The 24269-nt window shown below is 45.4% G+C and overlaps 1 protein-coding gene across 1 annotated transcript in view; it reads right to left on the bottom strand.

Annotated features, from left to right (window-relative positions):
• Positions 1-18748: 18748 nt before the first annotated feature.
• The window catches only part of fras1 (Fraser extracellular matrix complex subunit 1), a 161604-nt gene continuing 156083 nt past the window's right edge, over positions 18749-24269 (bottom strand). The window contains 3 exon segments of the mRNA XM_083784744.1: positions 18749-19096; positions 20164-20361; positions 23515-23724. Of these exon segments, the coding sequence (XP_083640870.1) occupies positions 18866-19096; positions 20164-20361; positions 23515-23724 (639 nt within the window). The 3' untranslated portion in view covers positions 18749-18865.

The following is a 24269-nucleotide window of genomic DNA, read 5'->3' as shown; positions in this document are numbered from 1 at the left end:
GAAGGCAACTTGTGGAATCCTCCCCTCAGGTCTTAATGGGTTAAAGCATGTTTTAATTTGATTAAAAACTTTACACTTTCCATATACGTGTCTCTCCAGGGTTAAAACGGTTCATTGATTTGAGCAGCAGTGTGATGTATTGATCAGATGGAGCTACTTTGTGTCTTTACAGAGAAAGCTTTTGTAAATCTATTTTTCCTTTCTCCTGGATGAAACGAGGTGTTCACTGCAGACAGGGTTTAACCTCTGACCTCTGATACTAGGATCAGGATTAAAGTGGTTCATTGCAGTGTGATGGTAGTGATCAGATGGAGAGAAAGCTTTTAGAATAGTATTTTTTTCAACTGTATACCTTTATGCTTTATCACTGTTTGCAAATGATACACTACACACAGAAGAATAATGGTGTTCAAATGGTTCTTTCTTTATTTAGTGAATGGTAATTATTAGAGGGACCTTTGCATGTTTATTTATAGAACCCTTCATTTAAATGGTTCTTTAAATATAACCTTGGTTGAAAGGTCCTTCCTGGAACCAGTTTAGGTTCTAGTTGACACTTTTATTTTTCTGTGTGTAAACTAAAGTAAACTAACAAGTGTGTTTAACAATAGCTGTAGTAATTACACAGGTGTAAAGATGATCTACACAGAATGTACTCCATGTACAGTAATGTACATCATATGGAGAGTATTGATGGAACTACAGGCATGTACTGTATAGTTAGACAGGTGTGTTGATTGTATATCTGTGTGATTGTGTGCAAATACTAACTAAACTAAACTAAACTATGGGACAGGAAATTAATAACTGGAACATTGGTCCCCGATGAGAACACACTTTATTTTTAATATTTGATTACAAATGTGCAGCAAAAATAATATATTTTTGTAATAACATTTAGGGACCAATACTTTTTACAAATGTGTGGCAAAATAATAATATATTTTTGTAATAGCATTCAAGGACCAATATTATTATTATTTTTACTAAAGTAATGCTACAAAACCAGCCAGTCATTAAAAGATGTTGAGTGGTCTGATAATGATGTACCGTGCATGTTAAAATCAGGTATACTTGACATTATTTATGTCCATTTTCCAAAGCATACATTAATTTGTTTTTTTATACATTTAAGGGGAAAGAAATGCCAATTTAATGCCGACCAGTATCTGTCCAGAATTTGAACTATGAATGTCAATAAATGTCTCTTTATGTCATTCACTTGTGTCTTTTACTGTACCAGAATGTTATTTATGAAATGAAATCCAGCATATACAGTACATGGATTAAAGGAGGTGATAGTAGGTGGTTACTGTAAATGTGCTCTGAATTAGTGTCAGTTTGAGTTCAATCTGTTGTGTCACATGGACACTATAACAAAAGGCCTGACCTGCGGTCCTGAGACTACATGGGCTACAGTTCAGAGAACAAAGGCTGCTGTCTGTCTGCATCACCCCCCCCCCCCCCCCCCCTGCTCATGTCTTGGTTTGCTACTATACTGTACTTGGGTTCATGCAGTTATCTCAAATCAACATGACTGCTGTCATCTTAAGTTAAAGTTTAAATTATTCTAAACACTTTAGGCTTGCCATGTATAGTTATAGCTGTTATACCATGATATCATGTTATACCATTAGCAGCTGCAAATATGCCATAATCTGGGATGACAAACCACCCTAAATGACATATACGCTAAGTGGTATGTTGCCTTTTTCAGTGTGAGGGAGGCCTGGGAGGGAGAGAGATTTAGAGAGAGGGAGGGAGGAAGAGGTCAAATGATGTGCTTCTGTGTATGGGTTTCACACAAACAGGAGAAGAGTGCACAGTATATAGTAGGTGCTTCCTATTACCTATTGGTGCAGAAGTGTAAAGGCCACACTCACAGCCACGATGCAGGATAATCTATTGAAAACCAGCGTTACCACCTGGAATGCTCTTCTTCAGGGATTGTGGTGTGGGTTTCATACCAGAGACCGTACCGTACCCAAGTAGACATGAAGTGTAGGCCGGTGCACCCGTACGTAGATATAGGGCACGGATGTTGATCCTCGTACGGTACAAGTGTTCACACTAATCTAAACTTCTCGGGTGTGCATCGATTAGCACAATGCACACACGACACACCTATATAGATCTGAGTCCATTTAGGTTTACTGCTCAATTCAGCCACATTCCCCCATCCATCCATCCCAGATCACACAGACAGAACAACAAACCCCAGCAGGAATGTCCCAGGCAGATAGCAGTCATGGTTAGCTGAAGAAAATGGCTATTATAAAGTTGAATTCCCGTGACCTATAGCTTTGTTCTCGGTCGGTTCCTGGATCTAGTTATTAAAAATGTCTTCTGAAGGTGTTGACAGCATAGACCCATGCTGCACCCCGATATAGAACTCATCTAAGTTTGGTCTTATGGGACCTGGAACATGTGACAAGCCACCTTCACACCTTATATAGAATAATAACTATATAAAAGTGAATAAATAAAGATGTGTAACTACTGATGGAATCAAATGTTATAAAATGTTTGTTGTGTGTGGGCTCCATCCTTGGCTCTGTCACTTGTTTAACAAGAACATGTTATCACGTATCAGTGACACAGACAGTCGTACTCCCTTCTGAAGAGCTCTTTCATGACTTCAAGGTCTATTAGAACAGAGAAACACTGCATTGTTACTTTAAGGCATGTGAAAAAACACTTTTGGTTTGTTTTTTTACTTGAGACATTTTCTCATCCAAAAGTCTAAAGCAGTGGTTCTCTCAACCAGTGGTCCGGGGACCACCAGTGGTCCTTAAGAGGTTCCAGGTGGTCCCCAGCTAAATGATGGAGAGTAAAATGAAACCATAATTATGCTATGTCAAGAGTAAAAGTTATTGTTAAACAAATTCATTTTGAAGAAGTCTACACAATAATTAGAGAATGGAAGAATTGTTATTTTTATCGACGTTTGCAAAATCTTATCCAACGATAACAGAATATTGTTTAGTCTCTCTGAGATCCTGAATGTCATGTCATCACATGGTGGTCCGTGTCTCAAATAATGAAAAAGGTTGAAACCTCTGCGACCTCCCTGCATAGGAGCGCCCCCTATAGGACACCCACGACAGTGGGTAATTTAAAAGTATGTTTTCTCATGCCAATAAAGCTATTTGAATTGTCTTTGTAGAATTAGAGAAACAGATAAATAATTAGACAATTGAGGGATAATGTCGGATGCCCTCACAAGAGAAATGGTTGGTTTAGGTTTATAAAATGATTTGTGGAGTATATCATCAGCCTCCACTTCACTCCATGAGGCTTTGACAATTAGGAAAAGATTCAGGCTGAGTTTAAGCATAGCTCTGGTCCATATAGTGAGAGACGTCCTCCTATCCTAACGCTATCAGAGCTAGGTTTAGGATCAATTTAATTTATACATGCAGGAAGCGCACTCTGCTTGCTTCTTTCAACAGCCGCTCTCTCATAGCCTATATATTTCTTTGAAAGGCAGTAGATTATTACGTCTGGCTACGCAGCGAGACTATATAGCTCTCTCATAGTGCATCAGATACTCAGATTGGGTACAAATGCGCCCATGTTCTCTTCATGAGACAACTGTCAATCTGTCATCTATATTATTTAGCTAATCCTCCTCATACTTCAAACTATAGCCTGGTAGACAATCCAGATAATTTATTGTCAGCTATGGTGAATTCCACTACAGAGAGACAGCATGCAGCCCAGACACTCCTATCAGTGACACGAGTAGCTGTCCATGGTTCTGAACTAGCTCTGGTCCATATAGGGCAATATAGAGTCTAGCGGCTAGCCTATGCCACGGCTATGGGTCTCACCAGAGCTATTCTGAACACAACAGAGCTCCACAAGACAGTGGCGGAGGAAATGCCCCACAGGCCCTGATGAGAGAAGAAAATCACACCCGTGTGAAGTGAGGGGCGCTCAAGGCTTGCTCTTGCTCTCTCATCATTCATCACATTCCGTGCTCAATCAATCAGCAACCATAGTCGCGTTAATGCTTCCACTGCGACGCTCATATGGGCTTGAATGAGCAATCTACCTACTGTATGCAACAGAGACTGTCTATCATACACATATTTGCAAGCGTTGTCTCTGTATAAAGGACGCATACTGACAAATAAGTTACAATAAGCACAACACAATAAGCAACATGAGCTGGAGTAGCCGCTGCAACTCGTGTGCGCCGCCGCCTTCACAGCAGAGAGCCTGTCAGACACACAAGCTCTGCATCAGTATATATAGTATTTTAGATGTAGCCTATAGTTTCATTATAGGGTATAGATATTCCACTGTTATGTTCTTAGATTAAGCATGTTTCATGATAACTACTTTTTATGTGATGTATTGCCATGCTTTTAGTTTTTGCTTATTGTATATCTCTCTGGATTAAGAGCGTCTGATAAATGCCTATAAATTGTATCAGTAATATAGTCTCCACACAGCTGTATTAACAGTTTCCGTTTTAACCACTGGGTCAGCACAGCAGTCACAGACCCATTTGTGGGTCAGACACATTGCTATGGCCATGGGTCCCCTTAGTCTTTGAGAGGCGCTATACTCCTACGGGATGGGGTGGGTGGCACCGGTCAGCGGGGAGTGTTGGGCGGGAGTATACGTACGTCCTCCTGATGGGGACTCACTGGCAGGTGAGTCATTTAAGCCATTTAAGTCCTTGATGATTGTCGTGTCCGCCCCCTTTACACACACACGCGGCACTCCACACACACACGCAGTTTGTGTTTGTTACAACAAGTGATGTATATGGAAATCACAATTTACAATAATATAGCTTAAATAAACTAAAGTGGATCTTTGTGTCTCTCATGAGTGAGAGACAGGCATGTTTGAACAGGATCTATGGGCAGGAGGGATTTTTAGGGGTCCCTGTATGCTAAGTGGATCTAGCTTGCTGATAGCAGCTGCAGGCAAGCACCTACTGGGCTCCCTGGTGACCATACCTTATATGGACATGAGTGGACCACTTTAGACTTTTGGGACAGTGGGGGTTTGGGAACCACCTTTTGCCATGTCCCTTTGATCTCTTTGTTCTGACCTGTATAAGATTCCACTGAAATGTCTGTAACTGTGTGTTAGTCTCTGCAAGCCGAGAGGCTGAATGAGGATCCATGGGGCCTGGCCCCATGGCTGTGATCTGCTGTACTCTACACTCTGCAATAAAAAGGACTTGGAAACTTTCATCTGACTGTCCGTCGTCCGTTCTCTTCCTTCTTTAAGTAGCTAGGAAATATACGTCACTGTGCTGCTGTTACTGCAAGCAGACACACCAGGCGATATTATATTTATTTAATGTATCCTTCATTATAGTGCGGCAGATAGGCTCATCATATGGAAGGTATTGTGCATTTTATGACTAAAGCATGAAACTTTCTACAGTGTTTCTATATACTATGAAGTTTGTTTTCAGACGTGGAACCACTTCTGAGTTGATGTCTGTAACTCGTTAGAGGCTGTACACATATCGGGTTGTCAAAAACATGCATTTTCCCCTTTTTTGCAGGCACAAAGACAGTATATCAATAAGAAGAGTTCTGGAACCCACTAGTCATCATCAAATTGCTTTAATAGGTTAAATTAACAGTAGAAGATATGTCAATTGGGTTTCATGGGTCATTAGGTCACACAAACACCTCACATAAACACAGACACAAAAATCGGATTTTCAACCATTTGTGTTCAATTGGATTGAGCATTTGACATCTCTTCTTTTATGACGAAAGCATGAAACTTTCTACAGTGTTTCTATATACTATGAAGTTTGTTTTCAGACGTGGAACCACTTCTGAGTTGATGTCTGTAACTCGTTAGAGGCTGTACACATATCGGGTTGCCAAAAACATGCATTTTTCCCTTTTTTGCAGGCACAAAGACAGTATATCAATAAGAAGAGTTCTGGAACCCACTAGTCATCAAATTGCTTTAGTAGGTTAAACTAACAGTAGAAGATATGTCAATTGGGTTTCATGGGTCATTAGGTCACACAAACACCTCACATAAACACAGACACAAACATCGGATTTTCAACCATTTGTGTTCAATTGGATTGAGCATTTGACATCTCTTCTTAACATATCCTATTTGCAGTAAAGAGTGTCTACAATGCAATGACATTATTAGAGAGGCCTAACAGTCTCCTGAGCATGAACAAAGGGCAGAATTTTTGCACTTGCATCGCTTCGTGCACCCTTTCTTACAACCACAATGTATCAGTTCATAGCAGCTCTGTGAGGCTTCTGGAAGGGTGGTCCACAGTGGCTGCCATCCCAATTCTTTTTTCACCCCAATCAGAAGGGCTAGGCTGGATGAAGGGAATGGCATAGAAGCCACATTGATGACCAACAGGGCACATTGGCACAAGTCCTGTCGAGTAAGATACAATCAAACCAAACTGCAGCGACGGCGGAAGTTGCCAGAAGAGGTGAAACAGTCTGTAGTACCCAAAGTTCACACTCGGTCTACTGACACTGACAGCCATGTCTGTACTAAGGACAGGGTGTGCTTCTTCTGCAACAAGTTAGCAGGCTCTCAAAATAAAAATAAACTCAGAAAAGTGCTACGTACATGAGGCTTCAACAAAACAGTTGGACTTCAATGTTAGACAAGCTGCTTTGGAAACGGAAGACACTGAGTTACTAGGCAAACTTGCACCTGGGGACATGATAGCCCTCGAGGCAAAGTATCATCGAAACTGCCTCCGGATGCTCTACAACAATTCAAAGGATGGACATGAGGAAGAGACTCAGGTGCATGGTATTGCTTTCGCAGAGTTATTGGCCTTTATGGAGGAAAGTATAAGGTGATGACTGCGCCCCAGTATTCAAACTGGCAAACCTGGGTAAACTGTACCAAGAACGACTTAAACAGCTCGGTGCTACAGTAGATTATCGTGTCCACACAACCAGACTGAAGAACCGGCTTATGTCTCAGTTACCTGATTTAACGGCTTGTACACAAGGAAGGGACACACTATTAACATTTCAGGATGATATCGGAGATGCTCTCAAGAAGGCCTGTGATCACTACCGTGATGCCATGCATTTAGTGAGAGCAGCACAAGTGGTACGGAGAGAGATGTTTTCCAAGAAGTTAAACTTTGATGGCTCATTCCATCCTAACTGTCAGAAGGAGTCTGTACCTACATCTCTTTTGGCCTTGGTGAACATGATCCTGGATGGGGCCAACATCAAACACCAGACTCAGCTTCTGGAAAAAGGAACTTCTACCGCTGCTCTTTCAATCTCACAGCTGTTGGTTTTCAACAGTGTCAAACATACACGAGCAGAAAAGTCATCAGGTACAGTACGTCACAACCGTAACCGTGAAACTCCACTTCCTCTGTATGTGGCAATGAAAGTCCATGCTGTCACACACAATAGAGGGCTAATTGACACTCTCTTCAGTCTGGGTATGTGTGTGTGTGTGATAAAGACAGAATGCTTTTTCACTTTTCCTCTTGAGCCACACATGTTTGTTTGTTTTTCCTTTTCTGTTTGGCATAACCTCATTTCATACTCAGTATTCCCACATGTCAGTATTCGGTCATTATCAACGGTTTGCTAACTATGCATGCCGGCTAAGTTAGCAATCAGTTGATCTTGACTTCTACCGTATGTATATATTCATTCATTTCATTTCATCATTTGGACAGAGACAATTGGTTGGTCAAACATACTTTTATTCCTTTCAAAGTCCAACAGTTTGACAACATAGTAATGATAACTCAAACACCCACTACTCACACCATCTTCATTTCCTGGTCAAAAGTACACAAAAGAGTCACCACTGAATCCACTGCTCCTTTTATAGGTGGAGGATTCAAATTGGGTTGCACCATGTTGCAGGGGTGCATGTATCTGGCAATACATATTATTTAATATGATTGTAACAAGATGGGTTGTTTAAGACCTGATTTGTTGATTACTTTGGTGTTGACAAATATACTGTAATTGTTGGGAAATGTTTTCTGTGTTGCATGTTCACTAGATTAATAAGTGAATGCTTTGGGAAAACCTGTCTCTAGACAGATGGTTTGGGCCAATAGTCAGAGGCCTGAGTGTGAGTTCATGTAGTCAGTCCATGGTGAGACATGGGAGAAGAGGGGGCACAATGCGGGAAGCTCTGCCCTAGGACAGTGTAGGGACTGGTAAATGTCCACACTGGATGCTTGGATTTAAGCATGTCATTTCATTTTGTTATTTTCATTTTATTTGAAAGTTATAGTTTATTTTTGTGAAAAATATTTTCCTGCGAAAATATTTTTGAACCTTCATTTTTGGAACTGATTGAAGAAATAAACCTTTGGCAACGATGGAGATCTTTTGGTATGTCATTTTTCTGTGCACCTAGCCCTCATCAAACGGACTCATTTACAGTGTGGCATATGATCGCCTGCTGCAGGTGTCAGCTGACATTGCCAATGGAGTCTGCCAGCGTTTCATGGCAGAAGATGTTGTGTGCCCGCAAGAAATGCACAATGGACTCTTCACAACAGCTGCGGAGGACAATATTGACCACAATCCGAGCTCTGGAACAGCAAAGGACTCCTTTCATGGCACTGGGATCTCCTTGATGCAGCACCCTACACATGGAAGTGTAGGCTCTGACCGTGGTGTGCTTGTGATTAACCAGTCCACTCTATCCACTAGGTCATTCATGCCACTGCCACAAGCCTACACCAATGTGCCACCAGTTTCTCGGAGACAAAGACCTTCAGAGCCCCTCCAGTAAAAGGCCCTTTAAAAGTCTTGATAGCAAGAACAAGAGAAGAAGATGGGTGGTTGAGAACTGTGAAGGCAGCCTTGGATGATCCAGAAACCAACCAGGCAACCTGGGTGTCATGGTCTGCCTATCATGCTCACATCCAGCGGACAGTAATCCCCCCTGCAGCCATCAATGCACTATTGCCTTTATTCCTGGACAACGCACACTCTGCTGCCATGATAAGACATTCAATGGACCTCATCAGAGCAGCACACGCAATAACCCTCTATTGCGTGTGACAGCATGGACTTTCATTGCCACATACAGAGGAAGTGGAGTTTCACGGTTATGAAACGCTGGCAGACTCCATTGGCAATGTCAGCTGACACCTGCAGCAGGCGATCATATGCCACACACATACCCAGACTGAAGAGAGTGTCAATTAGCCCTCTATTGCGTGTGACAGCATGGACTTTCATTGGTTGTGACGTTGTGACATTGTGACGTTCTGTACCTGATGACTTTTCTGCTCGTGTATGTTTGACACTGAAAACCAACAGCTGTGAGATTGAAAGAGCAGCGGTAGAAGTTCCTTTTTCCAGAAGCTGAGTCTGGTGTTTGATGTTGGCCCCATCCAGGATCATGTTCACCAAGGCCAAAAGAGACTTCCGCCGTCGCTGCAGTTTGGTTTGATTGTATCTTACTCGACAGGACTTGTGCCACTGTGCACTGTTGGTCATCAATGTGGCTTCTATGCCATTCCCTTCATCCAGCCTAGCCCTTCTGATTGGGGCTGGGTGAAAGAAGAATTGGGATGGCAGCCACTGTGGTCCACCCTTCCAGAAGCCTCACAGAGCTGCTATGAACTGATACATTGTGGTTGCAAGAAAGGGTGCACGAAGCGATGCAAGTGCAAAAAGTCTGCCCTCAAGTGTACTGCCCTTTGTTCATGCTCAGGAGACTGTTAGGCCTCTCTAATAATGTCATTGCATGGTAGGCACTCTTTACTGCAAATAGGATATGTTAAGAGATGTCAAATGCTCAATCCAATTGAACACAAATGGTTGAAAATCCGATTTTTGTGTCTGTGTTTGTGTGACCTAATGACCCATGAACAGTGTTGGGGAGTATTAAGCTACATGTAGCTGAGCTACGTAGCTGAGCTACATTTTGCTGTAGCTTGTGGTATTTTAGCTACATTCATATTTGTGTACCTCGTCAAGTAGCTCAGCTACCTTTTGGGTCATTTTTTGTAGCTTAGCTACTCAAGTTACAAGCTACAATTTTGGGCAATAACATGAAAGAAATATATTAATTTTGACCATTGGTTGCTGTGTTAATTCTTGTACTAGAACCCCCTTTGAAAAATCAAGGACTGTTCCTTTTTCTGATTGCTTTGAGGGCATATCAGCACTTGACAGCTGCCTCTAATTGGCCTCTGATTGGCCCTGGTATCACAGGGTGGGAGGGGTCTCCCAGGGGGGAGCAGGGGTCTCCTAGAGGGGAGGAGGGGTCTCCCAGAGGGGAGCAGGGGGAGGAGGGGTCTCCCAGAGGGGAGCAGGGTGGGGGGGGTCTCCCAGAGGGGAGCAGGGGGAGGAGGGGTCTCCCAGAGGGGAGCAGGGTGGGTGGGTCTCCCAGAGGGGAGCAGGGTGGGGGGGGTCTCCCAGAGGGGAGCAGGGTGAGGAGGGGTCTCCCAGAGGGGAGCAGGGTGGGTGGGTCTCCCAGAGGGGAGCAGGGTGAGGAGGGGTCTCCCAGAGGGGAGCAGGGTGGGGGGGTCTCCCAGAGGGGAGTAGGGTGAGGAGGGGTCTCCCAGAGGGGAGCAGGGTGGGGGGGTCTCCCAGAGGGGAGCAGGGTGAGGAGGTGTCTCCCAGAGGGGAGCAGGGTGGGGGGGTCTCCCAGAGGGGAGCAGGGGGAGGAGGGGTCTCCCAGAGGGGAGCAGGGTGGGATGGGAATCCCAGAGGGGAGCAGGGGGAGGAGGGGTCTCCCCGAGGGGAGCAGGGGGAGGAGGGGTCTCCCAGAGGGGAGCAGGGTGGGAGGGGAATCCCAGAGGGGAGCAGGGGGAGGAGGGGTCTCCCCGAGGGGAGCAGGGTGGGAGGGGTCTCCCAGAGGGGAGGAGGGGTCTCCCGCATGTACATTCTCAATTTAACGCTGAAAAATAAAAAGTAGCTGAGCTACTTTGAGCTACTTTTTCCATGTAGCTGTAGCTTTACAAGCTACATCTCTCCAGGGGTAGCTATGTAGCTTGATCAAGCTACTGCCATGGTGAGCTACTTGTAGCTTTACAAGCTACGCTTTCAAAGTAACTTGCCCAACACTGCCCATGAAACCCAATTGACATATCTTCTACTGTTAATTTAACCTATTAAAGCAATTTGATGATGACTAGTGGGTTCCAGAACTCTTCTTATTGATATACTGTCTTTGTGCCTGAAAAAAAGGGAAAAATGCATGTTTTTGACAACCCGATATGTGTACAGCCTCTAACGAGTTACAGACATCAACTCAGAAGTGGTTCCACGTCTGAAAACAAACTTCATAGTATATAGAAACACTGTAGAAAGTTTCATGCTTTAGTCATAAAAGAAGAGATGTCAAATGCTCAATCCAATTGAACACAAATGGTTGAAAATCCGATTTTTGTGTCTGTGTTTATGTGAGGTGTTTGTGTGACCTAATGACCCATGAAACCCAATTGACATATCTCCTACTGTTAATTTAACCTATTAAAGCAATTTGATGATGACTAGTGGGTTCCATAACTCTTCTTATTGATATACTGTCTTTGTGCCTGCAAAAAAGGGAAAAATGCATGTTTTTGACAACCCGATATGTGTACAGTATGTGTACAGCCTCTAACGACTTACAGCCATCAACTCAGAAGTGGTTCCACGTCTGAAAACAAACCTTTAGGTGTGTAGATGATATGCTGAAAGTTTCATGCTTTAGTCATAAAATGCACAATAGGTTTGCTTATCTGCCGTACTATTATAGTTATTTAAACATATGCCACTGATTAAACATCAGTGGCATGGAGGTCACAGGTCACAGGTTCATATCCCCGCCAGGTCAGGTTGTATACATGATAAATAGTATATGATGAATTCCTGTTCTGTTCTTTAGCTACATAGAAGTGTCTATTTGTATGTCTCTAAATGTTTTGATGAATTGAACAATGGTGGACCCTGTTGTAAACAAGTGCAATGCTTAATTGGGTCGTCCACTCACAGTTAACAGTCTTTGTATTGAGTTTGTGCTTAAAATGTACTGTAATTCTACAAACTGTTAATAAATATTTCAATCAATCAATCAAACCCAGGCCTGTGGAATTTATAGGCAGTCATGGTAGCCAATTTGAATGGAATCTGCTCAGACTGACAGATATACAGAACCATATATTGCTGCTGTCAGGTGGAAACCTATTTAAAATAATTAAAAAAAATACAATAGTTAAAATAGCCTATCAAGGGGGCACGGTGCCACAGTTGGTAGTGCTGTCGCCTCACAGCTAGAAGATCTTGGGTTCAATTCCCACTGGGGAAGCTGTGGGTGCTGGCAGCGTGAGAGGTGACACGTTACTGAGTGTTTTATAATGGCTGAGAGGTGACACGTTACCGAGTGTTTTATAATGGCTGAGAGGTGTAGGTAGACCTGACACGTTACTGAGTGTTTTATAATGGCTGAGAGGTGTAGGTAGACCTGACACGTTACTGAGTGTTTTATAATGGCTGAGAGGTGTAGGTAGACCTGACACGTTACTGAGTGTTTTATAATGGCTGAGAGGTGTAGGTAGACCTGACACGTTACTGAGTGTTTTATAATGGCTGAGAGGTGACACGTTACCGAGTACAACATAGTGTTCAGATGGGGGTCCCTGATACAGCATAGTGTTCAGATGGGGGTCCCTGGTACAACATGTGTTCAGATGGGGGTCCCTGGTACAACATAGTGTTCAGATGGGGGTCCCTGGTACAACATAGTGTTCAGATGGGGGTCCCTGGTACAACATAGTGTTCAGATGGGGGTCCCTGGTACCATAGTGTTCAGATGGGGGTCCCTGGTACAACATAGTGTTCAGATGGGGGTCCCTGGTACAACATAGTGTTCAGATGGGGGTCCCTGGTACAACATAGTGTTCAGATGGGGGTCCCTGGTACAACATTGTGTTCAGATGGGGGTCCCTGGTACAGCATAATGTTCAGATGGGGGTCCCTGGTACAACATAGTGTTCAGATGGGGGTCCCTGGTACAACATAGTGTTCAGATGGGGGTCCCTGGTACAACATAGTGTTCAGATGGGGGTCCCTGGTACAACATAGTGTTCAGATGGGGGTCCCTGGTACAACATAGTGTTCAGATGGGGGTCCCTGGTACAACATAGTGTTCAGATGGGGGGTCCCTGGTACAACATAGGCCTATAGTGTTCAGATGGGGGTCCCTGGTACAACATAGTGTTCAGATGGGGGTCCCTGGTACAACAGTGTTCAGATGGGGGTCCCTGGTACAACATAGTGTTCAGATGGGGGTCCCTGGTAAAACAGTGTTCAGATGGGGGTCCCTGATATTAATTCGGGGGTCCTTGACATGAAAAGGTTTGAGAAGCATTGACGTACATCTGCATTGCTTCATTTACAAGAATTCTACACAATTAGAGAATGTAGAAGAATTGTTATTTTGATCAACATATTCTTTAGTTTTGGGTCTGAGAGGCTAAACGTCATCAAATGGTGGTCCGTGGCTCAGATGGGTCTGAGAGGCTAAATGTCATCAGATGGTGGTCCGTGGCTCAGATGGGTCTGAGAGGCTAAATGTCATCAGATGGTGGTCCGTGGCTCAGATGGGTCTGAGAGGCTAAATGTCATCAAATGGTGGTTCCGTGGCTCAGATGGGTCTGAGAGGATAAATGTCATCAGATGGTGGTTCCGTGGCTCAGATGGGTCTGAGAGGCTAAATGTCATCAGATGGTGGTCCGTGGCTCAGATGGGTCTGAGAGGCTAAATGTCATCAGATGGTGTTCCGTGGCTCAGATGGGTCTGAGAGGCTAAATGTCATCAGATGGTCGTCCGTGGCTCAGATGGGTCTGAGAGGCTAAATGTCATCAGATGGTGGTCCGTGGCTCAGATGGGTATGAGAGGCTAAATGTCATCAGATGGTGGTCCGTGGCTCAGATGGGTCTGAGAGGCTAAATGTCATCAGATGGTGGTCCGTGGCTCAGATGGGTCTTAGAGGCTAAATGTCATCAGATGGTGGTACGTGGCTCAAATGGGGGGGCAAATATCTCACAACGGGTAAGGACTAGTCTATACAAGTAAGACGCGCAAACGCGGGAAGCGAACGCAGCTCGTGTGTGTGTGGTTGTGTGTGTGTGCTACAGCTGCGCCCTGTGTGTGTGTGTGTGTGTGTGTGTGTGTGTGTGTGTGTGCTACAGCTGCGCCCTCTGGTGGCGGGCGGGTGGTGTAACAGCGGGACACACACACACACACACACACACACACACACACAGCCATTCAGCCCTTGCTGTCATAGTAAGTGGCTCACTGCGTTTGCAATAATAGACATTACTATATAGTAGGCTATGTTGTTTTTCATGATTTTCAAGAGGTAAAACAGGACAAGGTCATTTAGTTTTTATCTTTTTATTACTTAAAAAAAAGAAGGCACAAAATACAGCATCGTAGTGAATTTATACAAAATAATAAGGAAAGCACCAAAAATATACTGTCGAAGTCTGACGTCAACATCGGCAGAGGACGCAAATCCACAGGTTCATGTACTTTTTATTTGCATTGTAATCCCCATAGGGGGGGGGGGGGGATTTTAGATCGCCTCATACAAGAACTGTGTTTGAAAAATAAACATGTCATCTCGGCCTCTCATTATGGATGTGAAGAATCAACTGACTGAGAGAAAACGCTATTGTTAGTGCTGCTGAATTAGTTACATACTTACATTTTCACTAGAAACAGACTGTATCATATATGACAGTCGCCCTCTCAACCCCCACACAGGTGTAGATAAAAAGAGAGGATGCGGGGTACCGAGTTAAAAAAATGAGGAACGCCTTCATTACATTAAAAAGGCAACTGCCAACATGTTTCGACCAACAAGGTCTTCATCAGGGCGAGAATGAGCGTGAGCACCTTTTTATCACCGTCACGTTTTGCTATCTCCGTTGAGCACCATTCTGACCTGAGATCAGATTCATACGAGGTTTCCACTGGACACACACTGGTCTGATTAATAGTTCCTCTCAACGCCCACACAGATGTATTCAAAGTGCACACTGCATTTCTGCTGTAGCGTTTTGGTGAAGTTAATGATTAGACAAAGGAAGAAAAGGTGAAATCTTTACGCCGTTGAAATGTGTGGACTTTTAAAAGTGACAAAGAATAAATAAATACTGCACTTAATGTTGGTTTAAGAAAAAACAACAACATCGTCAACACAATCGGTCCAAAACTAATTAACCCATTTTGGGGCGGGAACCCCTTTTGTTGTTAGCATTATGATATGCTTTAGCTATTGAAAAATAGCAGATCTACAAGCTCATAGCGCGCCACTCGAGCTTGTAGGTCTGCTATTTTTGAAAAATCGTGAAAATGCGGCACAAATCTTTTAATATATATTCTTTCAGAAGACTTTTTTTTCTTTTTTCGCCTAAATAGGCTAAGGCTTTGAAAATATACATTTGTGAAATCAAACTAAAATAAAATGTGAGGGAATAAAAGGATAAACAGAAGATTATGACGTATAATTGCACTTGAATAGAGATCACGTGTAATATAATATATCAATCCTTTCCTTGGCCTCGGCTAAACCAACACGCTATAATACTTTCATACAGTGGTCATGTTGTGCCTCATGTCAACTCTGTTGCCTCACAGTGTCGCTTGCTAACTCTGTTGCTAACTGTGTTGCTAACGCCGGGGCTCCACCGGACGCGTTGCGTCTCCGTCGTGTCCTGTCTCGCGTCATGACAACGTCAACGTCACGCTAGAGGTGCTCCACCGCAGGCTTTTGAAAACGTCAGCAACATTATGGATAATGTATTGTAGGTACGTGCGTGCGTCAAAAAAACGAACCAGGGCAATGTTTTAGTCACCGAACGCAGCACAACGCAATGCGGGCAGTGGAGCCACCCTCCATTGATTAAAAGGGAACATTCCCGACGCTGACGGAGACGCGACGCAGACGCGCCCCCCGGTGGAGCCCTGGCGTAACTCTGTAATTAACTCTGTTATTAACTCTGTTGGCAGGCGAGAGCATTGTGCGAAGGAGAATAATGTCGCGGTCGGTCAGAAACCCTTTATTTCAAATTTCAAAATGTTTCGAATTTCAAATTTCTGCCTCATTTCGTCCCTCAAGAGTGCCGCGCAAAAGTAGTGAGAGTATAGACGATCTATCAAAACAAAACAACACACATAAAAAAAAGATTTCGTCCGGGAGACGTTGCTGCTGCTGCTGTTGTTGTTTTCGTTGGCATTCTGACACAGTCTAGAGGGGTGTGTGTGTATGTGTGTGTGTTCCTGAGGTGAAATGGTTCCAACACTGCCCTAGTTCCCTTTAATTCCCCCTTATTAGACCGAGTATAAAAATACATTAAAACAACATCTCATTCAGGTACAAACATTCTTTTACAAAATATATATATATAAAAAAACCAAAGTGTTCTTTTCCCCCTCTCTCCACCGTCCTGGCCAGTAGTAGTAATACAGTAGTATTAAAGAGCCCCGCCCCCTTTCATGACGACGTGAGACCCAGAAGTGAATCCCCCCCCCCCGTTCATTTTCTCCATAGGCTTTTCAAAAAGTATTTATTTAATACGCGGACAAAGCCAACTGGAGTTGTGAGTTATTTAATACGCGGACAAAGCCAACTGGAGTTGTGAGTTATTTAATACGCGGACAAAGACAACTGGAGTTGTGAGTTATTTAATACGCGGACAAAGACAACTGGAGTTGTGAGTTATTTAATACGCGGACAAAGACAACTGGAGTTGTGAGTAATTTAATACGCGGACAAAGACAACTGGAGTTGTGAGTTATTTAATACGCGGACAAAGACAACTGGAGTTGTGAGTTATTTAATACGCGGACAAAGACAACTGGAGTTGTGAGTAATTTAATACGCGGACAAAGACAACTGGAGTTGTGAGTAATTTAATACGCGGACAAAGACAACTGGAGTTGTGAGTTATTTAATACGCGGACAAAGACAACTGGAGTTGTGAGTAATTTAATGCGCGGACAAAGACAACTGGAGTTGTGAGTTATTTAATACGCGGACAAAGACAACTGGAGTTGTGAGTAATTTAATACGCGGACAAAGACAACTGGAGTTGTGAGTTATTTAATACGCGGACAAAGACAACTGGAGTTGTGAGTTATTTAATACGCGGACAAAGACAACTGGAGTTGTGAGTAATTTAATACGCGGACAAAGACAACTGGAGTTGTGAGTTATTTAATACGCGGACAAAGACAACTGGAGTTGTGAGTAATTTAATACGCGGACAAAGACAACTGGAGTTGTGAGTTATTTAATACGCGGACAAAGACAACTGGAGTTGTGAGTAATTTAATACGCGGACAAAGACAACTGGAGTTGTGAGGCAAATCATGACAACATTTTGAATCAAGCAAATAATTACAAAGAAGAAAAACAACAAAAGAATAGTGTTGTAACCTGCCGTCCTTTTTCCTTCTTTCGTTTGTTGTCATGATTTCTCACGACTCGAGTTGGCTTAATTTGTACGAGGCTTAAAAGGTCTTTAAATAAATACAGATTGAATCGTCTATGAGGAAAATGAACGGGGAATCATTTCCTGGGTCCTGGTAGGGGGTGGGACTGGGCCCTGGTAGGGGGTGGGACTGGGCCCTGGTAGGGGGTGGGACTGGGCCCTGGTAGGGGGTGGGACTGGGCCCTGGTAGGGGGGCGGGACTGGGCCCTGGTAGGGGGTGGGACTGGGCCCTGGTAGGGGGTGGGACTGGGCCCTGGTAGGGGGGCGGGACTGGGTCCTGGTAGGGGAAAGGACTGGGCCCTGGTAGGGGAAAGGACTGGGTCCTGGTAGGGGGGCGGGACTGGGCCCTGGTAGGGGGTGGGACTGGGCCCTGGTAGGGGGTGGGACTGGGCCCTGGTAGGGGGTGGGACTGGGCCCTGGTAGGGGGGCGGGACTGGGTCCTGGTAGGGGGTGGGACTGGGCCCTGGTAGGGGGTGGGACTAGGCCCTGGTAGGGGGGCGGGACTGGGCCCTGGTAGGGGAAAGGACTGGGCCCTGGTAGGGGAAAGGACTGGGTCCTGGTAGGGGGGCGGGACTGGGCCCTGGTAGGGGGTGGGACTGGGCCCTGGTAGGGGGGTGGGACTGGGCCCTGGTAGGGGGGCGGGACTGGGCCCTGGTAGGGGGTGGGACTGGGCCCTGGTAGGGGGGCGGGACTGGGCCCTGGTAGGGGGGCGGGACTGGGCCCTGGTAGGGGGGCGGGACTGGGCCCTGGTAGGGGGGCGGGACTGGGCCCTGGTAGGGGGGCGGGACTGGGCCCTGGTAGGGGGCGGGACTGGGCCCTGGTAGGGGGAGGGACTGGGTCCTGGTAGGGGGGCGGGACTGGGTCCTGGTAGGGGGGCGGGACTGGGTCCTGGTAGGGGGCGGGACTGGGCCCTGGTAGGGGGAAAGGACTGGGCCCTGGTAGGGGGAGGGACTGGGCCCTGGTAGGGGAAAGGACTGGGCCCTGGTAGGGGAAAGGACTGGGCCCTGGTAGGGGAAAGGACTGGGCCATGAGAGGGGGCGGGACTGGGCCCTGGTAGGGGGCGGGACAGCGACGCTCTATAGTACAGTACAGTAGTAGAGTAGTAGAGTAGTAGAGTAGTACAGTAGTAGAGTAGTACAGTAGTACAGTAGTAGAGTAGTAGAGTGGCGTGTATGCTATTCCCAAGACAAACCAAAATGGCTCGCATTGCTGGAGAGAGGGAGGGAGGGAGGGATTATCTCCCCCCCCCCCCCCCCCCCCCCCCCATGGTGCTGGGGGGGTCAGAGGTCAGACCTCAGTCCCGTCATGGTGCTGTGTGTGTGTGGGGGGGGGGGGGGGGGGTCAGAGGTCAGACCTCGGTCCCGTCATGGTGCTGTGTGGGGGGGTCAGAGGTCAGACCTCGGTCCCGTCATGGTGCTGCAGCAGGTTGTTGTGGAGGTTGACCTCCAGGTTGACCTGCTTGACCTTGGCCCTGCCGCCGTTGACCTTGGAGTTGTCCTGGTGGGGGGAGGGGCCGGGGCCGGGGCAGCGCTGGAACACGTTGACGTTGGTGCTGAACGTCTTCTCCACGCGGCGGTCCAGACACACCTCCACCTTGGTGTTCAGAGGATACTGCTGGTACGCCTGTAGGGGGCGACAAAGAGGTGTTCAGAGGATACTGCTGGTACGCCTGTAGGGGGCGACAAAGAGGTGTTCAGAGGATACTGCTGGTACGCCTGTAGGGGGCGACAAAGAGGTGTTCAGAGGATACTGCTGGTACACCTGTAGGGGGCGACAAAGAGGTGTTCAGAGGATACTGCTGGTACACCTGTAGGGGGCGACAAAGAGGTGTTCAGAGGATACTGCTGGTACGCCTGTAGGGGGCGACAAAGAGGTGTTCAGAGGATACTGCTGGTACGCCTGTAGGGGGCGACAAAGAGGTGTTCAGAGGATACTGCTGGTACGCCTGTAGGGGGGCGACAAAGAGGTGTTCAGAGGATACTGCTGGTACGCCTGTAGGGGGCGACAAAGAGGTGTTCAGAGGATACTGCTGGTACGCCTGTAGGGGGCGACAAAGAGGTGTTCAGAGGATACTGCTGGTACGCCTGTAGGGGGCGACAAAGAGGTGTTCAGAGGATACTGCTGGTACGCCTGTAGGGGGCGACAAAGAGGCACGGGCGGTTTACATATTCTTTCATTTTCGAATCTTTGAATTAAGCAATATTACACGAGAGGGTGTTGTTTAACGTGATTATTGCCAAGACAGGGTCAGGAACGAGACGGAGTCGAGTTCCGCAAGCGTCACTGAAGTGGCAATAATCACGTTAAACAACACCCTTGAGTGTAATATTGCAATTCTACCACCTCTTTAGACTGGCCTTCTCAACCCTCCCCATAGCACTTTATAGAAGGTACCTTAGACTTAAATTAATAAATGTTATTTTCATGATCTTATATGTATGTCTTAACTCTATGCCTGACCTTTTATTCCCCTCTTATGTTGATGATTATATGCATACTGTGTGATTGTGTCTGATATGTTAAACTGTAAAGTACCTGATTTCTGTCCTGCCTGTGAAGCTCTGAAAGGTGCTATATAAATAAAGTTTATTATTATTATTATTACTGACTGACTGACTGACTGACTGACCCTGGGGGTCTTGGTCTTGTCTCTGACTGACTGACCTTGGGGGTCTTGGTCTTGGACTGACCTTGGGGGTCTTGGTCTTGTCCGCGGCGGCGGCGCGGCATCGGCGGACCGCCAGGCAGGACCCCAGCGTGACCAGCACCAGCAGCGTGGCGGCGGCCACGGCCCCGCCCAGCGAGCTGCCCAGGTGGGCGCCGGCCACCGAGGACGAGGCCTCGGCGGGCTCCAGACGCAGGGTCTTCATGTTGGTGCCGTTCTTCACCTGCAAGAGGAGGGCGCATATGTTTTTTTATTATTATATAAATATTAGACGTTTTTCATAAAGCTTATAGGACAGGATTTAGAAGGCGTTTACAACTTGGTTGCATGCTGAAAAGAGCCGATCTACAAGCGACAGGTTGTGCACGTTTTTTTTTACGTGTCGACGAAATTGCAAATATAAATGTGGTGTTACAGTAGCTTCAGTCATCGTGGTGTAGTTTCCTGAGCGGAAAAAGAAAAGCCTTTTCTGTGGTTTGCGGAGCGGGTAAACATAGTACCTTTCCTTTCCTTAGTCCAGTTACCCTGGGTAAACATGGTACCTTTCCTTTCCTTAGTCCAGTTACCCTGGGTAAACATAGTACCTTTCCTTTCCTTAGTCCAGTTACCCTGGGTAAACATAGTACCTTTCCTTTCCTTAGTCCAGTTACCCTGGGTAAACATAGTACCTTTCCTTTCCTTAGTCCAGTTACCCTGGGTAAACATAGTACCTTTCCTTTCCTTAGTCCAGTTACCCTGGGTAAACATAGTACCTTTCCTTTCCTTAGTCCAGTTACCCTGGGTAAACATGGTACCTTTCCTTTCCTTAGTCCAGTTACCCTGGGTAAACATAGTACCTTTCCTTTCCTTAGTCCAGTTACCCTGGGTAAACATAGTACCTTTCCTTTCCTTAGTCCAGTTACCCTGGGTAAACATAGTACCTTTCCTTTCCTTAGTCCAGTTACCCTGGGTAAACATAGTACCTTTCCTTTCCTTAGTCCAGTTACCCTGGGTAAACATGGTACCTTTCCTTTCCTTAGTCCAGTTACCCTGGGTAAACATAGTACCTTTCCTTTCCTTAGTCCAGTTACCCTGGGTAAACATGGTACCTTTCCTTTCCTTAGTCCAGTTACCCTGGGTAAACATAGTACCTTTCCTTTCCTTAGTCCAGTTACCCTGGGTAAACATAGTACCTTTCCTTTCCTTAGTCCAGTTACCCTGGGTAAACATAGTACCTTTCCTTTCCTTAGTCCAGTTACCCTGGGTAAACATGGTACCTTTCCTTTCCTTAGTCCAGTTACCCTGGGTAAACATAGTACCTTTCCTTTCCTTAGTCCAGTTACCCTGGGTAAACATGGTACCTTTCCTTTCCTTAGTCCAGTTACCCTGGGTAAACATAGTACCTTTCCTTTCCTTAGTCCAGTTACCCTGGGTAAACATAGTACCTTTCCTTTCCTTAGTCCAGTTACCCTGGGTAAACATAGTACCTTTCCTTTCCTTAGTCCAGTTACCCTGGGTAAACATAGTACCTTTCCTTTCCTTAGTCCAGTTACCCTGGGTAAACATAGTACCTTTCCTTCCCTTAGTCCAGTTACCCTGGGTAAACATAGTACCTTTCCTTCCCTTAGTCCAGTTACCCTGGGTAAACATAGTACCTTTCCTTTCCTTAGTCCAGTTACCCTGGGTAAACATAGTACCTTTCCTTTCCTTAGTCCAGTTACCCTGGGTAAACATAGTACCTTTCCTTTCCTTAGTCCAGTTACCCTGGGTAAACATAGTACCAAAAATTGGCTGATTTGACCCATTTAGGACGGGAAGCCCTTTTGGGGTTCTTGTTGCTACTGTATGTATTGTACATACATTGTACAACATATGTTTTTTATTATTATATAAATATTTGAAGTTTTTCATAAAGCTCAGGACAGGATTTAGAAGGCGTTTACTACTTGTTTGCATGATGAAAATATAGCCGATCTACAAGCGACAGGTTGTGCACTTGTCTAGTTTTTTTATTTTACGTGTCGACGAAATTGCAAATATAAATGTGGCGTTACAGTAGCTTCAGTCATCGTGCTGTAGAGTTTCCTGAGCGGAGAAAAAAAAAAAAGCTATAGTCGACGAGCCTTTTCTGTGGCGGTTTTCAGCGGAGCGGAACGGACGGTGTCGTATACCTGGTCGCCCTCGTTGTCGTAGATCAGGGGAGGGCAACTTTGCCGATGGAGAGGGCCACTATATTTCCACACTCACTCCCTAGGGCCATATATTACTGTCGTAGGTAAAATAGCCGATCTACAAGCTCAAAACGCGTCGCGCTGCGACGCGTTTTGAGCTTGTAGATCGGCTATTTCTTGCTATATTCAAATTGAAATCTTGAATTATTTTTAGCTATTTTTTAACTCCTTCAGTGCCACCTAGTGGTCACCAGTTTAGGCTCCGAGTGCCAGATCTCCCATTATTAAAAAAAGAGGGCGATTAAAAAAAATAATAATAAAAAAAAAAAATTGTAAAAAAAAGAAAAAGAAAAGAAAAAAAAATGTTTTTTTTAACGTCTTTACGGGCATGGCACTCAGTGCATAGTTGATTTAGATACGGGATGACGTCCCTGGCACTTAAACAGTTTTAATTGGAATCCTGAAAATGTACATTTGTATGTCATTTCAAATGCCTTTAATTATACTTGTGTCGAGCAAATTAGCTACTGATTTAGACTGAAGTAATTAAAGCGGGTCATGTTTGCATGTTGTGGAATTGTATAACAGCTGAAACCAATATTATATCAGTATTCCGATGTTAACCTGAGGGCCACATTAAGTGAAGGTGGGGGCCGCATGTGGCCCCCGGGCCACCAGTTGCCCACCCCTGTCGTAGATGAACGGACTGTGTCGTACCAGTGTTGTTTTTGGCATCAAATTTATATTTTAATTTTAGTCTTTGTCTTTTGAATAGTTTTCACTTAGTTTTAGGCACATTTTAGTCACCCGTAATGTTTTATTGTTAGTCTAGTTTTAGTCGACTAAATGTCATAAGATTTTAGTCGAGTGACATATTTTACACTTTGGTTGCATGCTGAAAATAGCAGATATACAATCTCACAACGCGTCGCAGCACATGCTGAAAATAGCAGATATACAATCTCACAACGCGAGAGATTGTATATCTGCTATTTTCAGCATGCAACCCGGCATAAAACTGGATCTCTTGTCCACTAGTCCCTTACTAACATTTTAGTCTAGTTTTTATTTGTTGACGAAATTGTCAGTATATTTAGTCTCGGTTTTAGTCATCATAGATTCGTTTTTATTTCATTTTTATTTAGTTTTAGTCAGTGAAAAAAGGTAGTCGACGGACATTTTTCGTCTTAGTTTTAGTCGACGAAAACAACACTGGTGTCGTATACCTGGTCGCCCTCGTTGTCGTAGATGAGAGACTCGTCCAGCGTGAGGCGCCCGCTGCGGTCCACCAGGTCTCGCCGGGCGCGGCCGCCGCCGCCTGCTCGCTCGCCCGGCAGCTGGTAGGTGAGCGAGCGGCGCTGGATCCGGGGACTGGAGCGCGACTCGGGCCCGATGACGTAGATCACCTGCAGGTACCACTGGTGGCCCGCTTCCACCTGACGGGACACACCTTATGGTCACAAAACCTCCACAACATATTCTCAGATGGGGGGTCCCTGGAACAACATATTATCAGATGGGGGGTCCCTGGAACAACATATTATCAGATGGGGGGTCCCTGGAACAACATATTTTCAGATGGGGGGTCCCTGGAACAACATATTATCAGATGGGGGGTCCCTGGAACAACATATTATCAGATGGGGGGTCCCTGGAACAACATATTTTCAGATGGGGGGTCCCTGGAACAACATATTTTCAGATGGGGGGTCCCTGGAACAACATATTATCAGATGGGGGGTCCCTGGAACAACATATTTTCAGATGGGGGGTCCCTGGAACAACATATTATCAGATGGGGGGTCCCTGGAACAACATATTTTCAGATGGGGGGTCCCTGGAACAACATATTCTCAGATGGGGGGTCCCTGGAACAACATATTATCAGATGGGGGGTCCCTGGAACAACATATTTTCAGATGGGGGGTCCCTGGAACAACATATTTTCAGATGGGGGGTCCCTGGAACAACATATTTTCAG

The sequence above is a fragment of the Protomyctophum parallelum genome, assembly GCF_964188405.1.
Source record: "Protomyctophum parallelum genome assembly, chromosome: 15".
Classification (NCBI taxonomy): domain Eukaryota; kingdom Metazoa; phylum Chordata; class Actinopteri; order Myctophiformes; family Myctophidae; genus Protomyctophum; species Protomyctophum parallelum.
The sequence above is the reverse complement of the archived record's forward strand: the minus strand, read 5'-3'. Positions and strand labels throughout refer to the sequence as shown.